At 48.6% G+C, this 25,582-nt stretch overlaps 13 protein-coding genes across 17 annotated transcripts; 5 read left to right on the top strand and 8 right to left on the bottom strand.

Annotated features, from left to right (window-relative positions):
• The first annotated feature begins 658 nt into the window (after positions 1–658).
• Positions 659–8,440, top strand: LOC108023099 (uncharacterized). 3 transcript variants are annotated; one of them, XM_050887952.1, is made up of 8 exons: positions 659–998; positions 1,947–2,045; positions 2,114–2,308; positions 2,954–3,064; positions 3,487–3,813; positions 3,878–4,353; positions 4,432–4,650; positions 4,812–8,440. In XM_050887952.1, the coding sequence occupies exons 1-8, from the start codon at positions 755–757 to the stop codon at positions 8,031–8,033; spliced, it is 4,893 nt and encodes a 1,630-aa protein (XP_050743909.1). In that variant the 5' UTR covers positions 659–754; the 3' UTR covers positions 8,034–8,440. The 3 variants fall into 3 exon arrangements, with proteins under 3 accessions (XP_050743909.1, XP_016947852.1, XP_050743908.1); XM_017092363.3 differs by having other exon boundaries at positions 4,408–4,650; XM_050887951.1 differs by having other exon boundaries at positions 2,087–2,308; positions 4,408–4,650.
• Positions 8,441–8,896: 456 nt separating this feature from the next.
• On the top strand, positions 8,897–9,808 carry LOC108022994 (trypsin delta). The gene has a single exon (XM_017092223.1). It carries the CDS (start codon positions 8,897–8,899, stop codon positions 9,713–9,715), a length of 819 nt encoding a protein of 272 aa, XP_016947712.1. The 3' UTR covers positions 9,716–9,808.
• Positions 9,809–9,822: 14 nt separating this feature from the next.
• Positions 9,823–10,739, bottom strand: LOC108022995 (trypsin eta). Its single transcript, XM_017092224.3, has one exon. It carries the CDS (start codon positions 10,717–10,719, stop codon positions 9,910–9,912), a length of 810 nt encoding a protein of 269 aa, XP_016947713.1. The 5' UTR covers positions 10,720–10,739; the 3' UTR covers positions 9,823–9,909.
• Positions 10,740–11,318: 579 nt separating this feature from the next.
• LOC108023073 (trypsin zeta) lies at positions 11,319–12,250 on the bottom strand. Its single transcript, XM_017092324.3, has one exon. The coding sequence runs from the start codon at positions 12,225–12,227 to the stop codon at positions 11,376–11,378; it is 852 nt and encodes a 283-aa protein (XP_016947813.1). The 5' UTR covers positions 12,228–12,250; the 3' UTR covers positions 11,319–11,375.
• A 478-nt stretch (positions 12,251–12,728) lies between these two features.
• On the bottom strand, positions 12,729–13,676 carry LOC108022157 (trypsin eta). Its single transcript, XM_017090999.3, has one exon. The coding sequence runs from the start codon at positions 13,661–13,663 to the stop codon at positions 12,866–12,868; it is 798 nt and encodes a 265-aa protein (XP_016946488.1). The 5' UTR covers positions 13,664–13,676; the 3' UTR covers positions 12,729–12,865.
• Positions 13,677–14,022: 346 nt separating this feature from the next.
• LOC108022158 (trypsin theta) lies at positions 14,023–15,083 on the bottom strand. The gene has a single exon (XM_017091000.3). It carries the CDS (start codon positions 15,081–15,083, stop codon positions 14,295–14,297), a length of 789 nt encoding a protein of 262 aa, XP_016946489.1. The 3' UTR covers positions 14,023–14,294.
• Positions 15,084–16,829: 1,746 nt separating this feature from the next.
• Positions 16,830–17,692, bottom strand: LOC108022666 (trypsin alpha). The gene has a single exon (XM_017091735.2). It carries the CDS (start codon positions 17,662–17,664, stop codon positions 16,894–16,896), a length of 771 nt encoding a protein of 256 aa, XP_016947224.1. The 5' UTR covers positions 17,665–17,692; the 3' UTR covers positions 16,830–16,893.
• LOC108022950 (trypsin delta) lies at positions 17,602–25,035 on the top strand. Of its 2 annotated transcripts, XM_050887170.1 has the most exons (2): positions 17,602–17,682; positions 24,358–25,035. In XM_050887170.1, the coding sequence occupies exons 1-2, from the start codon at positions 17,663–17,665 to the stop codon at positions 24,998–25,000; spliced, it is 663 nt and encodes a 220-aa protein (XP_050743127.1). In that variant the 5' UTR covers positions 17,602–17,662; the 3' UTR covers positions 25,001–25,035. The 2 variants fall into 2 exon arrangements, with proteins under 2 accessions (XP_050743127.1, XP_016947655.3); XM_017092166.3 differs by lacking the exon at positions 17,602–17,682 and having other exon boundaries at positions 24,236–25,035.
• On the bottom strand, positions 17,811–18,630 carry LOC108022667 (trypsin epsilon). The gene has a single exon (XM_017091736.3). The coding sequence runs from the start codon at positions 18,619–18,621 to the stop codon at positions 17,851–17,853; it is 771 nt and encodes a 256-aa protein (XP_016947225.1). The 5' UTR covers positions 18,622–18,630; the 3' UTR covers positions 17,811–17,850.
• On the top strand, positions 18,902–19,712 carry LOC108022668 (trypsin beta). Its single transcript, XM_017091737.2, has one exon. The coding sequence runs from the start codon at positions 18,917–18,919 to the stop codon at positions 19,676–19,678; it is 762 nt and encodes a 253-aa protein (XP_016947226.1). The 5' UTR covers positions 18,902–18,916; the 3' UTR covers positions 19,679–19,712.
• Positions 21,341–21,781, top strand: LOC108022410 (coiled-coil domain-containing protein 103-like). Of its 2 annotated transcripts, none has more exons than XM_050887171.1 (2): positions 21,341–21,580; positions 21,642–21,781. In XM_050887171.1, exons 1-2 carry the CDS (start codon positions 21,420–21,422, stop codon positions 21,679–21,681), a joined length of 201 nt encoding a protein of 66 aa, XP_050743128.1. In that variant the 5' UTR covers positions 21,341–21,419; the 3' UTR covers positions 21,682–21,781. The 2 variants fall into 2 exon arrangements, with proteins under 2 accessions (XP_050743128.1, XP_016946784.1); XM_017091295.3 differs by having other exon boundaries at positions 21,349–21,580; positions 21,634–21,781.
• Positions 21,776–22,581, bottom strand: LOC108023057 (trypsin delta). Its single transcript, XM_017092305.3, has one exon. The coding sequence runs from the start codon at positions 22,571–22,573 to the stop codon at positions 21,812–21,814; it is 762 nt and encodes a 253-aa protein (XP_016947794.2). The 5' UTR covers positions 22,574–22,581; the 3' UTR covers positions 21,776–21,811.
• On the bottom strand, positions 25,031–25,571 carry LOC108022081 (coiled-coil domain-containing protein 103). Its single transcript, XM_017090925.1, has 3 exons — positions 25,536–25,571; positions 25,229–25,437; positions 25,031–25,175 (listed from the first exon to the last, which is right to left on the bottom strand). The coding sequence occupies exons 1-3, from the start codon at positions 25,569–25,571 to the stop codon at positions 25,076–25,078; spliced, it is 345 nt and encodes a 114-aa protein (XP_016946414.1). The 3' UTR covers positions 25,031–25,075.
• Between the last annotated feature and the right edge of the window lie 11 nt (positions 25,572–25,582).

Genomic DNA, 25,582 nt, shown 5'->3' with positions numbered 1-25,582 from the left:
TATGGCTCTAGATAATATACCTTTGCCACTGCCTCCACCACCTCGCCACGCACCCGTCTCTTTTGTTCTTCTTTTGAAGAGCCAAAAAACCAGAGATCAGTAGAACTCGTAGATATGAACAGTTAGGAGTCCCCAATAGGTTTTCTGTGCTGCCTGCTCGCTGTGTGTGTGAAATATTTATGTAAATTGGCCTGGCCGAAAGCAGCTGCTAAAGTGCAACTGATTAGCGGTACAAACGGGGTGTTCTGAGCCAAGTGCAGCAGCGGGCTCTTGCTAACGGTACACGCAGCAGAGGCCGCCAAGGCGGAGGAATACGGTTTTCCCACTGCGACGCACTTGAACCAGTGCAGCATTATGCCAGCTCCTCACCTTGTCCACGGGCAATAAGTATACACTTGCCGCCAGAACGAGTTTTAATTGCAACATTTGTTTAAATGTTGTCCGTTAGCCGCCGGCCAACTAGCACCAACTGGACGTAGATTTACCTGTAGCTGTAGCTGTGGCTGTGGCTGTGGCTGGGGAAGTTGCTCCATTTCGAGCAAAACGGACTAAACAATTTCTGCCTCATTAACCGCGGGGCCCCAAAGAATGTCAACTGGCTAGCTGGTTTCGTTTCGCTAGCTACGAATTCGGACTTCTTTTTAATTAATTAGCGGTTTGTTTTTCTTTTCTTATTTTCCCCTCTGCCCAAGCAGTTGCAGCTGCACCGCCGAATCCCCCAGAGTGCGTTCCATCCAGCTATGTTGCTGTTAAGATGCGGCTCCAATCCTTACCGCTGCTCCTTCTGCTCACTTTCATCGCCCTCCTCCCGCCTGCCACGCCCACCTCGGCACCCCGACCGCCGCCACATCCGAGGGTGAGGACCCACTATGCCAGCGAAGATCTCGGCGAGGGGCCACTGATGCCGGCCAGCCTGCTGCTGGAGGAACTGCAGCAGACCAACGGGCAGCTCGTCAATCTGACGCGACAGCACGACGGCGATACCTTCCACACGAGCGGTGAGTTATACACTTGGAATCAGGTGGAATACAATGCGATGAAGGGGCTTGAATCATCGACTCATTTCTCATTGCCACCTAGTAGTTGCCATTAAAGTCAGTCCGAAAATCGAAGTGAGTGGGTGTAAATGGCTTCTAGTTTAAGTCCAATTTAACAATTCTTTTACTAGGCAATAAATGTTCTTTTGTTCAGACGATAAGCTATGTTCCTAACTGTTAAGTGAAAGCAAAATAAATGTGCTAGACACATATTAACATATTTATGGTGATAAATAGCAAGGGCTCGGTTTGAAAGAAACCTACCTTGTAGATGATGAATAGTAGTATGACGAATATTTGATAACATTTTATAAGATGGAGCAAGCTTTTCTGACCAACATCATTTTAAAATGCTTTGTTGTTATGCCAAAAATATGGGATACTAAACTCAGACAGGCCACTTAGAATAAACATGATGAAGGTGTGAAGCCTATGGAAAATTGAATCATTCCTTTACTAAGTTAAGCTTTTATAACAGAACTGATCTTAAACTCCTAAAAATTTATATTGGGGTTTTAAAGAACTTTTAATATAATGCCAAAATTCCATTGGTAAAATTTTATTCCGTGACTATTACCCAGCGAATTTCTTAAATATAACAAAATAGTTAGGGTTTTACCATCAGCTTAAGCCACACTTTTAGAACATTTGTAATTCCCCAGATAGTAATGCCAAAGACTTGCTTATTTCTCCAAATGCATGGCCAGTGTCACTGCCATCGAACAGTTGCCTTGGCATGTGGCAGTTCGGCTGGATGATGCGGTGGTTTTTTCGTGGCTCATCCGCTGACAGCAGCATTAATTTTGCCAGTAAGGCCTGGTCCGGTCTGGTGGGGTCTGATTAGCCGTCAATCGGCTGGAGATGTTGTGAAGTCCCGACTCAATCCATCTTAATGCTTTCGCTCCGCAGGTCTGAGCACTGCCTGCAACGCGGACACCTGCATCGGACTCTCGAGCGGCACAGCCTCGCTGGTGCGTCTGGCCGGCGATGGAAGCGGTCAAGGCAACGGTAAGCAATGGATTAGCATGGTAATGGGTGCCTGTCATAAGCCAAGAAAATCTCACCCCAATCCATAGATGGACTCAATCCGGCGACCTCGTCTCTGGCCGGCGGTCAAATGGAGCTCCTGACCCGCCGCCTCAAGATGCAAAAGGGTCGGGGGCGAATGGAGAACCAAGATGCGAGCGGCGAGACCGGATGCACCTGCCGATGTCTGCCCTACCAAAGGGCCTATCGCGAGGATCTGGGCATCTGCGTGGACGACATCCATGGTGAGTGTGTGTGTGCATTGCGGAAGCCTGCCGCCAATTTCGAGGCAAATTGTGTGCTCCATTTCGCGGTGGGAGTCGCTCCCACATGTGAGGCCCCCTCCACATCCATCCATTGTTTTGTCATATCCGAGCACAATGGTTGCCCAACTGAAGGAAAATAACGAAAAAACTTGAAAAGTCCCAGCCGAACGAAAGAAATGCTGTAATAACCGCCACTGAAATTGTGCAGGGCTGCAGAATGAAAACGAAACGTGACGCAAAGAGGGAAAAAATGTTATTATTATTGAACAAATCGCTTGTTTCCCCGCTGCTAATGAATGAAAGGAAACTTTCGCCCGTCTTTCGTCGTCTGCCAACGTAAACAGTCTCATACCGCTGCCATTTCGGGGTCTAGCTCAGGCCTGGAATCCGACTCGCAGATCGGAACTGGAATTGCCATCGGAATCGGACTCCCAGTCGGACCAAGAAAGTAAGAGCTGGGCTGGCCGGAAAAACAACAGCGCAAATATGTAGTTTCACTGCCGACTCCGACTCGTAGTTGATAAGCGCCGATCGTTATCGCCGACATTTCGAGCTTACTTTCCCACCACCCCAGACACCTCAAGCTGCCCTAATCGTTTCCCATTTCTCCGCCCATTGTTGCAGAGTGCTCCCTGTCGCCCTTCGTGAGTGGCTCCTCGTCGGAGAAGATCCCCTTCGTCTTCCTGCCGCTCAAGGGTCAGATCATCTATCCCAGCAGGGAGATCAGCTTTGCCAGTAAGTAGTCTGATTCATTATTAAATCATTGTACGACTTTCAGTTAAGAGGTTGGTATGAGAAGAGAAGCGTTTACTGGCTTGAAAAACTAGCTCCCTTTGAATAATTCTATTCAAATAATTGAAGGAGTATTATTTTACGCATCTTAAATCTAATAAATATTTTTTTTGTAACTAATTAAATCAAACTTTTACTTATTATCATCGCAGAAATTACTTGTTAATCCTGTTTTATAAAATATCCATAGTTTTCTATTTTGATGGACAGCTCATCTAAACAGACTTATATTGATATTTTAATTTGTGAAAGTCTTTGTCTTTTGGAAAGAGGTTTTTGTTTATATTAAATTTAATTTATTTTATTTCTATATATTTTTTTTTAATATTATAATGATAAGAAACTTTTATTTCTATTTGTAATAGGCATTCACACACCCGTTTGCGCCGTAACCGGCGCCCAGTATCTGGGTTCGAATGGCTGGTCGGATCTGCGGAACCCCGTAGACACCGACTACCCCTTTCGAATGTTCCGCGATGAGGGTCGCAGTTTCCTCTTGTGGCTGGGGGAAGCTGATCTTCGCCAGAAAATGCAGGGTCGCCTGATTGTGGTGCACCTGGTGTGTCGCGATATGACGGTGGCAATGAATGCTAGCAGTCACGTAAAGGGCGAGCCACTCATGCCACCCAGAAATGTTCACTCGCCCTGTGTGGCCTTCCGGGTGAACGGCAGTCCCGTGAAATATGCGCACAGTAAGTCTACTGAGAAATCCTCTCCCATTCACAAACTCACTTAACTCCTAACACCCCCAAACAGACGTCCCCGAGGTCTTCTTTCAACCGGCCAACTCCACGACTTTGGCCTCCACTTCGGATGGGATGACCATGCGGGAGTATGTCGTCATTGGGATCTGCAGTCTTCTCCTGGGCCTCATCTATGTGGCCTCAGTGTTTCTGTATCTGTACATGAAGAAGCGAAAGCGACACAATTCTCGGCATTCTCTGGATAACCTGGCAAATGATATCAACTATCCCAAGAACGATCAAGTGACCTATGGAGCGCCCTTTAGCCGAGTTGGCAGTATATACTCCTCCAATAGCATGGGCCTGGGCAATGGCAATGAGTCCAATACCCGCACCAGTATCGGCAGTCTCAAGGAGGACATGGGTATTGTGAAAAATAATCCCCTGCTGCAACATTTCCCGCAGCTGAGCGAAAGGGAACACAATTCCGGGTTTGCCAGCGATATTTCCAACTCGAACTCTGAGTGCGAAATGGAGGAAAAGATCAAGGTGGGTTGGATTAATAAATCTGAAAGTTCAAGATAAAAATGGTATCCTTTACAGACTTCCGTGCTGGTGCATCCACAGCTCAGTAAGTCGCCAAAACCAGCGAGTGGTGCCGATAATGCGGCGATGGATGTGGATGACTTCCTGCAGGATAACGAGTGCCTGCCCCCTGAAAATGTGGCCGTCATTGATGAGCTCATGACCGAGGAAAAGCTGGAGAACCTGCGTGCCATGGTCAGCGGAAATGTGCGCAAGAAGCTGTACTTCAATCCGGCTTACTTTGAGCCTCATTTACTGGCGGTAAGTTTACTTTGCTTTAATTTGTAACCATTACATTACATTACCAAGGAACTTAATAAACTAAAAATAAAAAATAATAATAAAATATTAAATAAAAAAATATATTTATGGAAAACTAAATGCAGATTTAATATGTATAACCTTTTGTTGCTTTGTTGCAGGAACCGCCCCAAGCTGCCATTGAGTTTCTGCAGAAGATTCGCGAGGTAATCGCCATTGCCAAGTACAAGATGGCCTCGAAGCGATATCAACCCTCTCTAAATATAATTCCCGAGGAGCAGCATCCGGACTCCAGTTCCAGTTCACCCACCATGTTCAACATTCCGCTGCAGCAGAGTTTGGCGGCTAAGGGAATGGGCGACAAGCGGAACAGCATCGAGCAATGGCTTCAAAGTGTGCCCAATTCCGATGCCACTCCGGCTCAGAAGACCCTCGACAGACCTGCTCCACCGACGGCGGCAAAGAAGGCATCCGGATCGCCCAACAAGGGCTCCCTGAGAAAGGAGATAACTGCACCCAAGGAAAAGCCACCGCCGCCTCCTATGCAGAAATCTCAAACAGAAGAGGGTCCTGGAAAGTCGAACTCGCCAGGACCGCCTCCTAGTATGCAGTCCAGTCGAAGCCCTGGCAAAACCAGTCCGGAACAGTCACCTACACAGCCCAAGACATCTGTGGGCGGCACCTACGAAGGTTTCTCCGCCTTTTCCGTGGCCGCCAATGTCTATGGATTTGCAGAGACTGGCGGGGAAATCTACAACAATCCCAAGTTCATGCTGGCCGACTCGCCCGCGGCCTCCTTGCGCAGTGCCTCCAGTCGCTCCAAGTCGCTGAGGAAGCGCAGCGAGGTCCTGGAACAGTTCGCCGCCGCCAACTCGACGCCCACCTCGCTCACCTCCTTCGACCGGCAGCACTACAATATGCTGAGGAACATGAAGCCGGCGGAGGTCATCTACGACTCCCTGAAACGGGAGTATGCAGCGCATATACCAACGCCCGATTATGATAGCACCATTGAGAAGCGGATCAAGGACATCTATAGCAGCACCCAGAGCAGCATTCCATCGGTGCCCACTCCGGATTATAGTTCCCTCAGCCGAAAGTCCCTAAAGCAGTTCCAGCCAGATTCACCGATCTACAGGAGGAAGTCTCCGCAATATCTGATCGTGGACTACGAGACGGATAGTCTGGAGCGCTTGGAGCCCAGCAAGCGCAAGAGTTCCCACTCCTCCAGTTCACCATCCTCCGATGTGAGTTCCCAGCTGAGTCCCAGCTTGAGCACAGCTCTGCCACTCGAGGAGGAGATGGAGATCAGTCACACTGTGTACGACCGCCTGGACGGATTTCGTAAGGAGGGCGAGATGAAGAAGCGTCTGGCTGCGAAGCACCAGCACCCACATGGCCATCCTGCCCAGCAGCAGAGGCAAAAGGAGGCAGCGGCTCGCATCAAGTATGATACTCCCTTTCGGGGCAGCATGACCATCGAGGTGGAGCACGAGCCTCCCTCCGATCTGGAGCGCACGGATAGCGATCAGTTCGAGCCGGACACCCTGGATCGCAAGCCCAAGAAGCAGAGCTTTTGCGACATATCCGCCTGGGATGGCCACAAGCCCATGGACTCGGACTTCAGCCAGATCAACTCCTTGCCCGATTTGAGTCGCCAGTTGAGTCCTGCTCCCAGTCAGGCCATCAAGCCGAGGACCGCCTCCTTCATCCTGCGCTCCAGTAACTCGTTTCGCAACTTGAGAGAGATCTACGAATCACCGCTGATCGTCCAGGAAAGCAGCAAGTGCGAGAAGAAGGTGCCACAGCCGGCGGAGGAAGAGGGTCGGATTCTCACCCTCGAGGCCAAGCACTCTCGTCGCCAGCGTCTCATGGAGACCTCACCCACCCACTCGGTGGTGGATGTGACAAATGTGAACAAGACCACCATCACGATTTCATCACCCAAGCTGGCGGATAAGCCTCCTCCTCCCACCCGACCGAAGGCCAATCAGCATTACTGCCCACCTCTGATGCAGGGTAAGCGACCACTTCCCCCACCGCCTCCAAACTCGACGGAGCAGCCGGGCGCCCAAGAGGAGGATGCCTACAGCCTGCACAGTGAAATCACGGAGGTCACTGGGGTCTCGGAGTTCGAGAACTCCTGCAACAACACCATGTCCAGTGCTATATCGGCGACCACCGAGGAGAGAACCCATACAAAGAGTTCAAAAAATGCCAAGATCAGTGGTAAATCACCGGAGGAGGACTACGAAGGGATGTACAACAAGAAGATCAACAGCCTGCGCAACGACTACAGTCTGACCAAGTATCTCAATCGGCGGAAGAGTCAGCGGGAAGAGGCCTCAAAAGGAGGTCAGGATGCACCCAAGGAAGTGGCCCCCGAGCCGGAGTTCAGCAGCGGCAATAAGAGTCTCAAGGAGGTGGTGGATCTCGCTCAGTTCGATGCCCTGTCCATTAGCTCCCGTTCCAATCGGAGCAGTGGCCATCTCTCCGAGCGCACCAAGGAGATGTATCGCAATGCCGGAGTGCCCGTGGGCATTGCCTATCCCCAGCGGGCGGCTAGCAGTTCCGGAAGTGCCACTTCCGGCGGAAACGTACAAACCGTCTATCGCTGCGAGATCGAACAGGCCCAGCTCACGGCTGGCATGCAGATTGCCATCGGACTGAAGGACCGCGCCAAGAAGGCAAAGGACCTGAAGAACGCGTGGCGAAAGTTCGTGACCATGGCGGCCAACAAGTTCAGTCCCAGCCAGAGTCCAGCGCCGACGTATGGCAGCAAAAACGCCGCCGGATTCTTGGAGGATGACGGCATCGCCTCCATAATCGAGGATGCTGCTCAGTCGGCTGCACTGGGACAAGCCGGAAGCCAGACGTATTACGAACAGCGTTTCGGACAACTGGACAGCGGCTACATGAGCACTGACTCCACGGAGCTGTACAAGCGGAATGTCTACGATCGGTACAACTTCAAGATGATGTCCGGGCGGGGACAGATCATACGGGTGGACACCATCGAGGACAACGAGGAGGAGAGCGGTCCCAACGATAATCGTTTCGAGGATCTCGAACACATGGTCTCCCCGGGTCACAGTCGTCGGTCGCCGGAGAACATGGCAGTCGTTGCCGGCGATCTCAGCGATGCGGATTCCGACAAAACTCTCACCCGTTCCCACTCTCAAGCGAATTCCCAGGAGCGAAATGTGCGGGGCAGCACCACCACCATGTCATCCTACTCCTCCGATGAAAATGGTCGCGGACACAGCACCTGCTGTGGATCCTCGGAAACGGACGAGGAGACCAATGCGGAGGACATGTGGGAGTCCGGGGCGGAGAGCATAGAAACGCACTCCGTGCTCTACAAGATGATTAGGAAGAGTTAGAATAAGAACCGCCTAGAGGATAACTAGTTTCTAGGGACGTGCAATATCGAACGCAGACGAAAGACTTACATTCTAAGACTAAGGAACGCAATGTAGCAACAATCAGTGCAATAACTCGGAGATTCTTGCCAAACCACAAGGTGCAATTTTGTTAGATCTAAGCTAGCCAGTAAGTATTATTATCTAGTAGGAGGTGAACCCTTGGAAGCTGCATCCAATACGCAAAGTGCAGGTACCAACAGAATATCGGACCAGAAACCCAAGCCCCAAGAAGTCTAAGTGCAATCAATCATCATATTATATCGTGTAGTATCGTAACGGATGCGTATTGTGATAAACGTAAGCAGTCTTGGGCCGGAAATGTGCAATCTTAGTGTTAGTCCCAGTGTAAATGACTTAGATTTAAGATATAAAATAAAACTTCGACATATGTTAGACTAAAGAAAGGTTTTTTTAATGGGGAAAGAAAGCCTACTTTTAGGCTTTAAAGATTCTTTCCGAAAAACACAGCTGTAAAAGCCATGGGAACTTATCAATATTCTTAGAAAGCGATAGTGAGTGAAAGCTACCGAAATTATGCGCTTAAGCATGAGAAAAGCGAGATATTTAATGATAGGTTTATCGACTGACGCGAACAACTTGCAAGGTCATGGCTTCGAAAGAGAAACCGTGCGTAGGGAAAAGCCCAGCCAGAATTTTGACCAAGATTTATGACCAGCTCATTGTCCATGTCTTTTCCTTGATTGCGACAACTATCGTTAGATTAGCGAGTAATGGTCAATCCAACCGCAATCTACAGCCGGTAGATAAGGCTATTCTATAAATCTACGCATGGCGCTGCTTTTGCGTTCAGTTGCTCGAAAATGTCACGGATTTTGGTTGCGTTTCTGCTGCTCGGAGTGAGCTGCTCCCTGGCAGATCCCATTCCCCGGAATGACGAGGCTGTGATACCTCAGCTCGATGGACGCATTGTCGGCGGACAGGACACGAACATCACCCACTATCCGCATCAGATCTCGATGAGGTACAGGGGAAATCACCGATGCGGTGGCTCTATTGCCACCCCGAACATCATCATCAGTGCGGCCCACTGTGTGAACACCCTGACTGGTCCGGCAAACCTGACCATTGTGGCTGGCTCCTCGAACATCTGGTTCCCCACTGGTCCTCAGCAGGAGTTGGCTGTGCGTGAGTTCATCGTCCATCCGAAGTACCGCACCCTGAACAACGACTACGATGCGGCCATATTGATTCTGGATGGAGAGTTCGAGTTCAACGATGCCGTACAGCCCATTGAGCTGGCCAAGGAGCGTCCGGAACACGATACTCCCGTGACGGTGACCGGCTGGGGAACCACCAGCGAGGGTGGCACCATCTCCGACGTCCTCCAGGAGGTCAGCGTGAACGTGGTGGAGAACACGCAGTGCAAGAGCTCGTACTCCATCATGCTGACCAGTCGAATGCTCTGCGCCGGAGTCACCGGCGGCGGTAAGGATGCCTGTCAGGGAGATTCCGGTGGCCCGCTGGTCTACAAGAACGAACTGCTGGGCATTGTCTCCTGGGGAACGGGCTGCGCCCGGGAGAAGTACCCCGGAGTCTATTGCTCCGTTCCGGATGTTCGCGATTGGCTGGAGGAGGCCCTAGAGGCCAACAAGGATGTGGGCAAAATTGACTTCCTGTAATGTTGTTATATCCTGTGCCTTCACTTAACACTTACTTTTTTAGCGCCTCCAAAATTACATAAGGAGATTACCAATACAGTCGATAACATAGTATATTGTTTGTTTGATTAAGGTATTTTTATTGAATTAGGTAGCTCTATCCGGGCGGTAGCCACTTGAAGATAGCGTACCGATTGTCGTGAAAATGCCAGTGTTTATTGCGCTCCGGCAGCGGCTATGGTCTCCTCGATCCAATCCACAAAACTGGCCACGTAACAGTAGACGGTGGGGTAGTTGGGTCGGGCGCAGCCGCGACCCCAGGACACCAGACCCACCAGCTGGTCATCGATGACCAGGGGTCCACCGGTGTCCCCTTGGCAGGCATCACTGCCGCCCTGGGTCACAAAGCCCGCGCAGATCATCCGTTCGGTGACCTCACCCGTGCCATAGATCTGGATGCACTGCTCCAAGCTTACGACCGGAACGTCCGTCTGCTCCAGTTTGTAGCTGGAGGGACCCCACTCCTCCCGATATCCCCATCCGGCCACGGTGGCCAAACGACCCACTGCCGGACGCTCCGGACGGATGGCAATTGAGCTGATTCCAAAGTGCGTGAGGTTCAGGGGAGTGTCCAGCAGTAGGACCCCGATATCGTTGTCCACTGTGATGGGATCGTAGTCCGGATGGTGGGTCCAGTTGGCAACGGGATAAATAAATCCATCGGTTCCATTGCGAGTATTTGCTCCAGCGACAGCCAGGAGCTTAGTGCCCTCGGGCAAGTCAACAATGCACTGGGCACTGGTGAGCAGAGCCTGCTCCGAGATGATGACTCCGGCACACTCGTGCTTGTAGCTCGACTCCTCATCCCGGCGATACCGAAGGGAGACCAGATACGGATGACGGGCTATGTCCACCGTGGTGCCATTTATTATCATGGCCTCCGGTTGGGTCAGTGCATCGATGGATGAAATGGAGGAGAGCCCGATGGCCAGCAGCAGTAGCGGGATGCACATGGTCCTGGTCATTTCCTACGATTTGCACGAGCGTGTGGTTCCTATCGAACTGATTACGGATTGCCAATTTTCACCCTACGGGGCGGCATTCAATGACCATATCGATTAACTTAATGGTCGGTGCTCGAGATAGCTTGTGATAGCAATGGGAACACAGGGTCCGCCAAGATAAGGTCAATCCTAAAGAGATTGCCTCTTTATTGGTGGACTATTTTGCGTTAATCTTTAAGTATCCAATATTATCGATTTCTCTTAAACTCTTTACTTTCTTTGAAAGAGAACAATTATTTTCGGATGATTATTTAATAATTGTGTTTGTATAGACTAAGCTATTTAGAACATTATCAAGAAGCAAAAATTTAAGACACTATAAATAATCTGTACAAAAAAGAATTCCCCACATATAAGATTATACTTGAACTTTGGTCCACTCTAAAATCTATCTTCTACATTTTGTAATATTAAAAGACATTGCATACTTTTAGGGCCTGCCATAAATCACCAAGATTCTACTTTGATTTCTTGGAAGTTACTTAATCTCAATCCACCTGCCCAAGGTTGATCTAATCAATGTTTAAGCCGATTACGTCTGGGAAAAAGAATCAATAAACTTGTAGATTTGGAAAATCCCAAAGCACGTGGCTAAGAAGGCCAGTTTATTTACAAATTTAGGATTCGGCTATAATGGCCCTAATGGCATCGATCCAGGGCCTCAGGTTGGCCACATTGGCATAGACGCCGGGATGGGTGGCCAGGGCGCAGCTGTTGCCCCAGGACACAACGCCATGGAGCTCATCACGCACCACCAAGGGTCCGCCGGAATCTCCCTGGCAGGCATCTGCACCACCGACTCCCCGCTTGCCGGCGCACAACATGGCTGGAGTGATGTAATAGGTCTCATCGCCAAAGTTCTCATAGTCCAGATTACAATCGTCGTGACTCACAATGGGCACATCGACGGCAAGGAGAAGATTCGAGGAGTAGCCACCCGGGGAGGTGGTTCCCCAGCCGCTGATCTTGCTAACCGCTCCCTCCAGCGGTTGTTCCGAGGCCAACTTGATGGCCTTGATGGTGAAGTTGTTGAGGGGCAGTGGGGGATCCACAACCAGAATGGCGATATCGTTGTTGTAGGCCGCTCCCGAGAAGTACTCCTCGTGCATGTAGATATCCTTGACGTTGGTGATGACGCCATCGGTTCCAGTTTGGTAGTTCGATCCGGCAATCACCTTGTATTGACTGGCCACCGTGCCGATGATGCAGTGCGCCGCTGTCAGGATCTCAGTTGAGCTCACAATGGAACCACCGCAGCGATGACGGTAGGCGTTCTGCGGCGTGGTAATGCCCTTGTAGCGCAGGGAAATCTGGTACGGCACCTGGGCAATGTCCGTCACATAGCCACCCACAATGCGACCGCCGGGCACGCTCTTCTCGTCCTGATCCTCCTGGAGGGGAAGAGCCTGCGTCAGGGCCACCAGGCAGACGAGGAGGGCCGAAAAGCAGACCAACCAAGAGCGCGACATGTTTGCAAAGCCACGCAGAATCGAGAACTGAAGACCCTAACTTCTTGGCCGGCGACTGCACGGCTTATCTGACGGTCTACCCGACTATATAGACCATAAATTTTATTCTGGATATGCACGGTCATTCGAAACCACGAGCGATTAGGCTTTATGGTCAGCTGCTATAACATTGGGCAACACGATTGGGATTTGGTTTTCGGTTTTCAAATTTTATATTCATTTTAAAAAAAATGTTGGGGGCAGAATTTTATTCCGGTATATAAACTTTTTATTTATTTGAACCTTACAAGGTCTACAATTTTTTAAATACTTGACCACACAATGTTAAAGTTCTTGCTGCTTGGATTATTGTTTGTAGAATATAGAATCTTTGGATTTTATATGATTTTAAAATGCAAAACCACAAAATAGATTGGCATTACAGAGGTATACACCCTTTCAGGAAATTGAAGTTTGGACTCGATGGTCATTATTCCCATAAGACAGTTTATACCCCTATAATATTATACGATTCGATAACTGCAGTTTATTTGATGTTATATAAGTTCGCAACGCAAAACAATAATAAAGATTGTCATTAAACAAAAATATAAAGAAAGAAATCAGTTTCCAATTTATAATTATTCAGTATAGTAACACTAATTTAATGTCGCATAAGAAGCTCTCTGTTCGGCTATCCAGTCCTTAAAGTAGGCCACATTTGCATAGACTCCGGGATAGTTGGGACGCGCACATCCCTCTCCCCAGGAAACAATGCCCGCTAGTTTATTGGCAACAACCAGAGGTCCTCCGGAATCTCTCTGACAGGCATCCTTGCCGCCTGCCTCAACTCCGGCACAAAGCATTCCATCGCTGATGGGTCGCCAGTAGTAGGCCTCCTGGCACTTTGCGGAATCCACGACTGGAACATTAACCTGCTGAAGCTGGTTGGAGGCCAGGCCGTTCTCCTTGGTGTAACCCCAACCACTGACAGTGGCCTGGGCACCCACAGCCGGCTGAGTCGAGGCAATTTCAATGGGCTCCATGGTGTCATAAGTTGCCAAGGGAAGGGCAGGATCGACGATCACGAGGGCAATGTCATTGTCCGTGTTCGATGCGTTGTAGAGCTCGTGGGGAATCAGCTTCGCAACTCGCACCACCACTCCATTCATGCCACCACGGCTATCGTCTCCGGCTACCACCAGGAAGTTTTCCGCCTCCCGATTGTAGACACAATGTGCTGCCGTTGCTATGGTCACATTATCCAGGATGCAGCCGCCGCAGGTTTGGGCATAGGCGCTACTCGGGGAACTGCGCCTGCGCAGCTGCACCACATATTTGGTATAGTAACTGGAGGTGTCAGCACCGCCAACAATCCTTCCATCTGGCTGGGCCACCACGGAAGAAATGCCCAGCAGGAGCAGTACCGCACAAATCCGTAACAGAACTTTGTTCATTTCGTTGATCGATGTGTGACTAAATCGGCACTTTTTTCTTCTTCAAAAACAACGAGAAGCTTTGGCCATATCGCAAATTGGTCAATAAATGTCTTTTGGTCGAACACCGATAAGATGGCCATTGGAGAGCAGTAGCGTTTCTTTGGAATTCGTTCTGTCGTGAGCTTGAAACAGCCATAGGTGACTAAGAATAATGATATTGTGCCGCTGTGATAACCAATCAATTAGTCTTATTCAAGTATTATCGGATCAATCTACCATTTGATAGCTGCTTAAAAAGAAGCTTAAAGAGTAAGCTTAAAAAAATTATATTTTCTGTAAGCTTTTTTAAAATAAGAGAAATCTTTGCGAAACATATATACATTATTTAAGGCATTTAATTTTTAATTTTTACCTTTCACATAAGTTATAGGTATAAATTTACTTTGTAAAGTTTTTAAGTTACTGAAACTATGCAGAGTTCATCCAAGTTTCCAGATATATAACAACTAGGAAATCATAGCATTATACCCACAAAGCGCTTGGTAATAATGGACTAGTCTTGAAGCTTTTTGAATTTCAATAAATGTTCTTCGATACCCTAAAATCCCCGAAAGTATGCTTGCACCACCCCATTTTTTATTAGAAATATCTACAAAGTTTCGGCGGAACTCAGGATCCACTCCCTCACAGCCGCCACATCGGTGTAGACACCAGGAAGTCCCTCGGAGGCGCAGGCGTATCCCCAGGACACGATACCCACCAGGGTATTACCAACCGCCAGAGGACCACCAGAGTCGCCCTGGCAGGCATCCTTCTTCTTCTCATAGGCACAGACCATGCTGTCGTAGATGATTTCGCCGTACTTGTACTCCGTGGACGCGCAGGTCTTCCAGTCCACAATGGAGACGTACACCTCCTGCAAGGTCTTGGGCAGGGTCATGCACCAGAAGTAGCACTTGGAGCCCCAGCCGGTGACCACGGCCGTTGTTCCAGTGGGCGGAGTTTCCTTGGCCAGTTCGATGTAGCGAATGTCTTCGGTTTCCTCGACCTTTTCCGCCAGCTTCAGTATACCCACGTCGTACTCCATGGTCTTGGTACTGTAGTCCGCATCGTAGAGCAAATCCCGCACAGCCACCAATCTTCCACCTTCATTGTAGAGCGTGGAGCCCAGGCGCACGAACACCTTGGCGGCCTTCCTTCCTTGCAGGCAATGGGCAGCAGTTACAATGGTTTCCGCATCGATGATACTGCCGCCGCAGAAGTGGGAGCCACTCTTGGTCTGCAGCGAAACCTGGTAGGGATGGGCGCGGATCGTAGTATCCTGGCCGCCCACAATGCGACCCTCGCGCTCGAAGGGATCGGCGTTGGACACGCCAACGGTGCCGGCAAAGGCGGAGCCCACGGCCAGGCAAACCAAAAGAACCACTAATCCGTGCATTCTGGAAAAATACTGAGCAATCGTGGAGATACGGCCAACATTTATAACCTTCGATCATGGGCGTTTGTAGTGATTGAGTGGGTGGGACGTGACCCTCGAGTGGGCAACTGACACTATCGGTCGATCTTTTGATCCGGGGAATTAGCATACCCGGCACTGGAAGACTCTTATCAAAGGGGCCTTGCTATCAATCAAAGAATGCGCCAATCAAAACTCGGAAGTCGGCACTTCAACGGGTGTTATAAGATATAGATTCGGCTCGTAGTCATGTTCTGACCTTGTCGGTCTCCATGTCTTGGCGATTAGGTGAGCTTTGAACAAGACACACCTTTATTATATTGACCTGTGCTATATTACGACCGAGAAGATGACACCAATAAGACTTTGCCATTTCGATAAGTGTTACGAATGCAAAACTATATGTATTAATTGGTATTTGCGCTTTAACAAAATTCCGTGTTTTAGACTTTACAGGGTCGAAAGTGATTCCTTCAAATGGCAATAAAAGTTTTAGATATAGAATGGTATGTCTAAGCGTTCGGATGAGTGTTACGCAAGGCACTCCTTTACTTGATTGAGGTTAACTGGAAATTGCACATTAATATAAAATGTTTTTAGGTGTTTCTTATGACCCGGAATTCCCAAAAGTAGGTTATATCAGCAGTGGGTAATTTTTAATGGCTCAGTAAAACACTAACCTACTGGAGCGGTACCAAAGCAATGACACGTTGGAAATACCCCTCAAACATAGGGGTGGCCTTATGAACGAAATGGCGAACATCAACAGCAAGTTTCCAACCATTTTTGACACTTTAAAAAATAAATTAATAACGACACTTTTTATAAACAACTTTATCAACCAGGGGATTGAAGATTACAATTTGCACATTGTTTGCGATTGTTTTTGCATTTGATTCAAAAATATTATGGAAAGAACCGCGGTCAATTCATGCAACTTAATTTTAACTAGTCATGTTTTGGTAAAACGTGCGACTCCCAGTTTCCAAATCTGTGCAATCTTATCAACACCCTTATTTTGCGGCTAATTAATCTTGCCGCACCTCTCCAGACCATCACTCAACTTATCAATGGAAGACGGAGTGGAACTGAAGCCACGCGATGCACTCCAAGCTGATTAGATACATCGGTCCTGGGCAAATGTTTACCCCGAGCCACTTGAGACCACTGAAATCAGGGGGAATCGCAAAGGCTCGTCGAGTTATCGGGTGTGAATACCCGTGAACTTTACAAAAGATAAGGGCAGTGACGCGAGCAACCTCAAGAACTGTTTCTTTACTATCTATTCAATAATACGGAAGGTGTAATAAGGTTTGCATTAGATAATATGGTCTAGATTTTCTGGACTTCCCTTTATACAGTTTTTAAAAGGATGAGTTTTACTACTAAGGAACTCTCTTACTACTACTTCCTAATCAAGAGTTCTCATCGAGGTTGAAATATAAAAATGTACTACTCTACGAAACCGAAAGGCAAAGAAAAACATGTTGATCGTGGAATATTTCTGGTATAAGATTGGTTTTGAAGTTTTTTAATTTTTCGCTTTTTGTCCTGCTTACAAGACCTACCGTATAATCGTTAAGGTGTTGTGTCCTTTGATTACGGTTTCTGTGATCGGGGATTTGATTAGATAAATCTAGGTAGAGTTGTAAGATATCTGAATTGCATGTCTTCGACTTAGGACTCCCATTCCACCTTTACATAGCCCAACCACCAACTATAAAGATGTTATTTTCTGTATTGCAATGTTTTATTGAAGGACTTTATTACATCCAACCCAAGGGCTATCCGCCTAAATGCTGTTGGCAGTGCTGATCACCCAGGAGCGGAGCACAGCAACATCGGCGTAGACACCGGGGTAGTTGGAGTAGGCGCAACCGTATCCCCAGGAGACGACACCAACGAGGACGCCACCGGAGACCAGGGGGCCGCCGGAGTCACCCTGGCAGGCATCCTTGCCGCTGGCAGCAGCGCAGATCATTGTGTTCCTGATCTGGCTACCATAGCCGTAGGTGGAGGAGGCGCACTTGCTCTGGCTGACGATGTTCACGTTGACGTACTGCAGCTGCGAGGGGATGGAGCTGGAGCCGGAGGACTGGGTGCCCCAACCGGAAACGGCGGCGCTGGCTCCGTTGGCCGGGTTGTAGGTGGCCAGGCCGATGGCCTTGATGCTGGAGCTGAAGCTCAGGGAGGAGCTCAGACGGATGACGGCGATGTCGTTGACCATGGTGTTGGCGTTGTAGCCCTCGTGGTTCTTGAAGGAGGCAACCTTGGAGACGACTCCGCCGGAGCTCCAGTAGGTGGATCCAGCACGAACCTGCAGGACGGAAGCGGACACGGACTGCAGGCAGTGGGCGGCGGTCACGATGATGTTGCTGGAGTAGATGGAGCCTCCGCAGGAGTGGCTGCCACTGCGCTGCAGGGAGATCTGCCAGGGGAAGCTGCTGATGGTGGTGGCCGAGCCGCCGACAATGCGGCCGTCCAACTGGGGCAGGAGACCCTCGGGAACGGTGCCTCCCAGGGCGCAGACCACGGCGGACAACAGGATCACGATCTTCAGCATGGTGAGCGTTGCTAGCAAGTGCTTGGTTATATGCCGCCGATCCAACCTTATATATACGGCCCCTGCTGACGGGTCTTATCTGACTTCAAGTCAAAGGGCTTACACCTGCGACGCAATTGGGCCAAAAGCGAGTGAGAGATACGAAAGCTGATTCAATTGCGATTTATTTCAAGTGTTTGTCTGAATTTACACCTCATCGGCGGTCCTCTCGATCCACTCGTGGAAGTGGGCAACATCGGCGTAGACACCGGGGTACCTGACATCACCGCATCCGTAGCCCCAGGAGACGACACCCACGAGACGGTCGCCGGACACCAGTGGGCCACCGGAGTCACCCTGGCAGGCATCCTTGTGGGCGGCGTAGGCGCAGATCATGGTGTCCTTGATCTTCCTGCCGTAGCCGAACTCGCTGGAGCGGCAGCGCGACACATCGACGATCTCCAGGTCGACGGCCAGCAGATGGTCGGGAATGGTGGAGCCGCCGGACTCGGTGGTGCCCCATCCGGAAACGACAGCAGTGGCGCCCTCACGAGGGTTGGAGTCAGCGATGCGGATCTCGCGAATGCTGGAGCGGAAGCTCAGGTCGGACTCGATGCGGATGATGGCAATGTCGTTGACCATGGTGCGGGAGTTGTAGCCCTCGTGGTTGCGGAAGGCGCGGACGGAGTGCACACTGCCGCCGGAGCGCCAGTAGGTGCTGCCCACGCGAACCTTCAGATCCTTGGCATCGACCGACTGCAGACAGTGGGCAGCGGTGATGATGATGTCGTGGGAGTAGATGGAACCACCGCAGAAGTGGGAGCCGTAGCGCTGCAGGGACACCTGGTAGGGATGGGCCTCGATGCTGGTCTCATAGCCGCCGACGATGCGACCATCCAGCTGGGGAAGGAGGCCATCGGGAATGGTGCCTGCCAAGGCGCAGGCCAGAACGGAGAGGAGTACCGCGAATTTCAACATTTTAATGGGTTGTATGATGATCCCCGGATCTAGACCCCTTATATACAATCCCCGCAGCGAAGATTTCCATTTGATTGACAGCGATAGTTCTAACATAACTGTTGCGTCACTTTCTCCACCGATATGACCAGCAAATACCGAGAAGTAATCAGCTTATCAGCCAGGGGCCACTCCACCTCGTTATCCACCTCGGCCACGAGGGATCTCACTCGTCCATTGATTAAACGCCCTCCCAGATAGCGACCCCTATAAAAGCACACTTTTCGACCCAAAAGATATTCATTCGATCCGCACCATGCTGAAGTTCCTGATCCTGTTGTCGGCCGTGGCCTGCGCCCTTGGTGGCACCATTCCCGAGGGTCTCCTGCCCCAGTTGGACGGCCGCATTGTCGGCGGCCAGGCCACCACCATCAGCAGCTTCCCCTGGCAGATCTCCCTGCAGCGCAGTGGCAGCCACTCCTGCGGAGGATCCATCTACTCCTCCAACGTGATCGTCACCGCCGCCCACTGCCTGCAATCCGTGTCCGCCTCGTCCCTGCAGATCCGTGCTGGATCCAGCTACTGGAGCTCCGGCGGCGTCGTCGCCAAGGTGTCCTACTTCAAGAACCACGAGGGCTACAACGCCAACACCATGGTCAACGACATCGCCATCATCAAGCTGAGCAGCTCCCTGAGCTTCAGCTCCACCATCAAGGCCATCGGTCTGGCTAGCTCCAACCCCGCCAACGGCGCTGCTGCCTCCGTCTCCGGCTGGGGCACTCAGTCCTCCGGCTCCAGCTCCATCCCCTCGCAGCTGCAGTACGTCAACGTGAACATCGTCAGCCAGAGCAAGTGCGCCTCCTCCAGCTACAGCTACGGTAGCCAGATCAAGAGCTCCATGATCTGCGCTGCTGCCAGCGGCAAGGATTCCTGCCAGGGTGACTCCGGCGGCCCTCTGGTCTCCGGCGGAGTCCTCGTCGGTGTCGTCTCCTGGGGATACGGCTGCGCTGCCAGCAACTACCCCGGTGTCTACGCCGATGTCGCTGCCCTCCGCTCCTGGGTGATCAAGAACGCCTAAGAACTTTGCGATTAAAAACATAAACGAACAGAAACCAGTGGCTCTTATTTTTGCACAAGAAAAGATCATTTTTCAAAGAGTTATTGTTTATTGTTTAGTCTGAACTACTGAGCCGTATTTGGGAACCTTCCTAGCTGAGGCGCAGAGGGGGTAATTATAAGTCATTACAAATATTCCGGGTTTCAAATACTATAGAGTCGTATGGTTGTGTGGGGTATACATAGCTGTGTATGAAAGCATTATATTATATACTATAAAGTTTATACAACAAAAAACACCCATTAGGGCCAGGTTCCCGATTGCCGGCTAACGTATCTATGGCAGGCGAAATCTCTGTTAATGATTTGTAGCTTTCTCAATCAGCGTCACAAGACGAGTCGATCTAGCCATGTCCGTCTGTCCGTCCGTCCGTCCGTCTGACCGTCCGTCCGTCCGTCCGTCCGTCCGTCCGTCCGTCTGTCCGTCCGTTTCTACGCAAACTAGTCTCTCAGTTTTAAAGCTGTCGGACTGAAACTTTCCCAAAAGTCTTCTTTCTATTGCAGGTAGTATATAAGTCGGAACCAGCCGGATAAGACAACTATATCTTATAGCTTCCATAGGAACTATCGGGGAAAAAATTTAAAAAAAAATTATAACTTTCATGTTTTTTAACGTATACCTTTCTAAGCTTGGATATAACATTTTATTAGTTCTGAATTTCGAATTAAAGTTTATCAAAATCAGACGATTATATGTATAATATAGCTCCCATAAAAACAATCGGAAAATTAGTGGTAAAATAATATTGAAAAATTATATCTTCAGTGTTGTTTAAAATATAACCTCCTACGCTTGGGAATAAAATTTTTTACTTGGTTTTGAATTAAATTTTTTTCTAAATCGGACGACTATATCATATAGCTACCATAGGAACGATCGGAAAATTAGTAGGAAAACATGAAATAAAAATTATATATTTTGTGTTTTTTAACATATCACCTTATAAGCTTGAAAATAACATTTTTTAATTAGTTTTGGGTTTCGAATTAAATTTTATTAAAATTGAACGACTATATCATATAGCTATCGTGGGAACGATCCGATAATTGGTGGGAAATAATATGATACAAATTATAGCTTTTGGGCTTTTTGACATATTATCTTATAATATTGGGAAAATAAATTATTATATTTTTAAGAATTTCGAAAAAAAAAATTGTAATTTTTTTTACAACTGCAAGGGTATACAAACTTCGGCTTGCCTTTCTTGCTTTTACTATAATTTGTAAATCTCAAACATAAAAAATAGGGTTTGTGCTTCACCTTGTGATTCGTAGTTCAATTTAATAAAACTCAAGCATACCGATTTGTTTTTAAGATAAGGATTTCAGTTCCTTGCATCCCTATCAGAGATTTTGGCTGGGTATCGAGATACATTTACATTTCATGATTCACTTGTTTTGCTCCAACAATGAAATTATTATTTGACAAGCATTGGGCAGATACAAATTTCTGTAGAACGTAGTAAAAACATTGAGGTTTGGCCCGATTACAGATTGCAGATTACAGACAGGCGTTAGAATCCAACACAATTTTAATAAAATATTAGGGCTTTTGAGAAAAAGAAAATGTAACTCTGAAAATAGTTATCGATACTGACGATTGGATTTAGTTAGCTCTAATCTTGCAAAGCTAGTTACCCAGGCAACCCGTGCTTAACAAATTCAGTTCTCAGTTCGAAAAAAGTAAACAAATATTTTCAATGGAGGGAACCTTAAAGGAGGATTGGAAGATAACGTCGGAGGAGCTCATCCGTCTGCGGGAGAGCTGCCTGCAGTGCATCCGTGATGGGGAACTCTACGAGCTGCGCAACGATGCCAAGCTGCGGGCTGTCTATAGCACCCAGACCTACGAGGAATTCAAGTGAGTACCAAGAAGTGCAAAGGAGTAACTCCGCTCAAGCCATATGCCATCAGGGACATAGTAGACGCAGCTCATCTTCGCCCAGTGTCCAGGAGCGATAAGGCCAACGCGAAGACGAAGAACCGCCTTTGGAACTCGGCCGCCCGAGATTGATTGATCTTTGAATTTTTGCCCAATAAAGAAGAAAGCTCTGAGTTATAATCGGGAAGTTCGTTTTATTTCGCAAAGTTCTTAGGCGTTGCTGACCACCCAGGAGCGGAGAGCAGCGACATCGGCGTAGACACCGGGGTAGTTGGCGTAAGCGCAACCGTATCCCCAGGAGACGACACCAACGAGGACTCCACCGGAGACCAGAGGGCCGCCGGAGTCACCCTGGCAGGCATCCTTGCCGCTGGAGTAGGCGCAGATCATGGTGCTCTTGATCTGGCTGCCGTATCCGTAGGTGGAGGAAGCGCAGTTGGACTGGCTGACGATGTTCACGTTCACGTACTGCAGCTGGGAGGGGATGGAGCTGGATCCGTAGGACTGGGTGCCCCAGCCGGAGACGGTGGCAGCAGCGCCGTTGGCGGGGTTGGAGCTAGCCAGACCGATGGCCTTGATGGTGGAGCTGAAGCTCAGGTTGCTGCTCAGCCTGACGATGGCGATGTCGTTGACCATGGTGTTGGCGTTGTAGCCCTCGTGGTTCTTGAAGGAGGCAACGGAGACGGTGACGCCACCAGAGTTCCAGTAGGAGGATCCAGCGCGGACCTGCAGGACGGAGGCGGACACGGACTGCAGGCAGTGAGCGGCGGTCACGATGATGTTGCTGGAGTAGATGGAGCCTCCGCAGGAGTGGCTGCCACTGCGCTGCAGGGAGATCTGCCAGGGGAAGCTGCTGATGGTGGTGGTGGTGCCGCCGACAATGCGACCATCCAACTGGGGCAGGAGTCCCTCGGGGACGGTGCCAGCCAGGGCGCAGGCAACTGCGGACAACAAGATCACGAACTTCAGCATGGTGCGAATCCAATGAGTTGCCTTCCCAAATGGACACCCCTTTTATACGGGGTTTCTATCGACCAGCTGCGCATTAATCAGAACTTTCAATTATTTTTTATCAATTGCTTGTCGGAAAAACCCGAAATAAGTTTGTGGAAGTGACCGGCAGATATTCCTCAACTGATAGGATTCGCGAATATTATTTGAAATCAATATTAATACGCAACCGCTTGGGCACGCTTCCACTTATGGATTCTTCAAGGGTTCTACACTCGCAGCAGTGTCCAACGTCCAAAAGGAGGCACTGATTAAATATTTCAACGTTGACGAGATATTTCTACTTTTTAATATATCTTGTTTTATAGACTTTACTTTAAAACTTAAAGGGCATGACCGAATTCAGGTTGTTATTGTGTATACTTTTCAACCATACTTACTGCATACTTTTTCAACCAAAACCAAGAGAGATCATTTAACAAAAATAATCTCTCAAAACTATGTTAGATCTATTTATAAGTAAAACAGGGATAAAAATCGTAATTAAGTCAGAAACATTTTAATATTATTTAACAATTCCTAAAGAATTGCTCTCGATTTAACTAGCATATTTTCTTAAGCGGTTTTGGCTCGAGGATCACTGATAAAATTAGCACGCGACTCGAAACGAAGCCCTAAAACTCAAGAAAAAATCTCGATCGCCCACTTCAAATGTCTAAAACCATTCAACCATTATCGGACAAAGTCAATGGTATGGACTAAGCCTGCTACAAAAGTGAACAAAGTTTTAGTCGTTTTGCCATAATATATTTATTAAAAGAATTTTAATTTTGATCTCGAATTCTAGAAAAAATTTTTATAAAAATAAAATTATAAATTTCACATTTCGCACAGTAATGCTGTCATTATTTTTATAAAGGATGTGTACATGATTGTCTCCACCAGATTAAGACTTAATGAAATATTGGGAACAAAGTGTATTGATTGACAAATAACACCTATAAAAAACCCGAAAAAATCCTTATCAATAAAATGTGGTTTATTCACCGTTCGCGCACTCAATTAATTCAACAAATTAAAGGTTTTCGAGGAGTCATTGACTTATCCAAGACATTTAAAAAGAATTGGTGATATGTACTCTGACACACAAAAAATTTGGATTAAATGAAGAATTTAAAGGTTTGTTACCATTACCCAATAGTTTTTTTATTTACTCTTATTAGATAAGCACTCGCTATTAAAAAAGTTAATAGGAAAAAAAATAAGGTCTTTCTAAAATGTAAAATGTAATATATTTGTTTTTGGGTTATCGGCTTAAAAAAACATTGGCTTATAAAAAAGTTTCACTACCAAACATCAGCAAATTATATTCGCAGCTTTTCATATTGGCAAATGTTAAAGAAAATTCACTGCAGATTTTTTACACAACTTTTCTGAAACATTTAAAAAAGTATCGTTTATAGCTCTTCAAACAAAAAATGCCAATTTGGTCTTATTTGTTTTTTGATTATGAACCATTTTGGAGTGGAGGAATATCTGCCGGTCACTCTAAAGGCTTTATTTTGGGTTTTCCTAATACGCGAGTGATAAAAATAATTGAAAGTTCTGATTAATGCGCAGTCGGGAGATAGGAGCCCCGTATAAAAGGGGTGTCCATTTGGGAAGGCAACTCATTGGATTCGCACCATGCTGAAGTTCGTGATCTTGTTGTCCGCAGTTGCCTGCGCCCTGGCTGGCACCGTCCCCGAGGGACTCCTGCCCCAGTTGGATGGTCGTATTGTCGGCGGCACCACCACCACCATCAGCAGCTTCCCCTGGCAGATCTCCCTGCAGCGCAGTGGCAGCCACTCCTGCGGAGGCTCCATCTACTCCAGCAACATCATCGTGACCGCCGCTCACTGCCTGCAGTCCGTGTCCGCCTCCGTCCTGCAGGTCCGCGCTGGATCCTCCTACTGGAACTCTGGTGGCGTCACCGTCTCCGTTGCCTCCTTCAAGAACCACGAGGGCTACAACGCCAACACCATGGTCAACGACATCGCCATCGTCAGGCTCAGCAGCAACCTGAGCTTCAGCTCCACCATCAAGGCCATCGGTCTGGCTAGCTCCAACCCCGCCAACGGCGCTGCTGCCACCGTCTCCGGCTGGGGCACCCAGTCCTACGGATCCAGCTCCATCCCCTCCCAGCTGCAGTACGTGAACGTGAACATCGTCAGCCAGTCCAACTGCGCTTCCTCCACCTACGGATACGGCAGCCAGATCAAGAGCACCATGATCTGCGCCTACTCCAGCGGCAAGGATGCCTGCCAGGGTGACTCCGGCGGCCCTCTGGTCTCCGGTGGAGTCCTCGTTGGTGTCGTCTCCTGGGGATACGGTTGCGCTTACGCCAACTACCCCGGTGTCTACGCCGATGTCGCTGCTCTCCGCTCCTGGGTGGTCAGCAACGCCTAAGAACTTTGCGAAATAAAACGAACTTCCCGATTATAGCTCTGAGCTTTCTTCTTTATTGGGCAAATAGTCAGTTGATCAATCACGGGCGGCCGAGTTCCAAAGGCGGTTCTTCGTCTTCGCGTTAGCCTTATCGCTCCTGGACACTGGGCGAAGATGAGCTGCGTCTACTATGTCCCTGATGGCATATGGCTTGAGCGGAGTTACTCCTTTGCACTTCTTGGTACTCACTTGAATTCCTCGTAGGTCTGGGTGCTATAGACAGCCCGCAGCTTGGCATCGTTGCGCAGCTCGTAGAGTTCTCCATCCCGGATGCACGGATGAGCTCCTCCGACGTCATCATTCAATCCTCCATTTTGTTTTCGGATGTTGAAAATGGTTTTTGACGTTTTTTGTATGAATGAGTTTGTTTGCGAGGATTGCCTGGGTAACTGGCTTGGCTATCGGAAAAGAAAAGCTCGTTAAGATTAGAGCCGACCAAATCCAATCGTCAGTATCAATAATACCAGCGATAAGATCCTATTAGTCGGAGATTAACTTTTACAACCCAGTCAGGAACATGAAGGGGTTTCATGAACAGATACG

This window comes from Drosophila biarmipes, chromosome 2R, assembly GCF_025231255.1.
Source record: "Drosophila biarmipes strain raj3 chromosome 2R, RU_DBia_V1.1, whole genome shotgun sequence".
In the NCBI taxonomy this organism is placed as follows: Eukaryota; Metazoa; Arthropoda; class Insecta; order Diptera; family Drosophilidae; genus Drosophila; species Drosophila biarmipes.
Note: the sequence above shows the minus strand (reverse complement) of the source record. Positions and strands in the feature narration are given on the sequence as shown.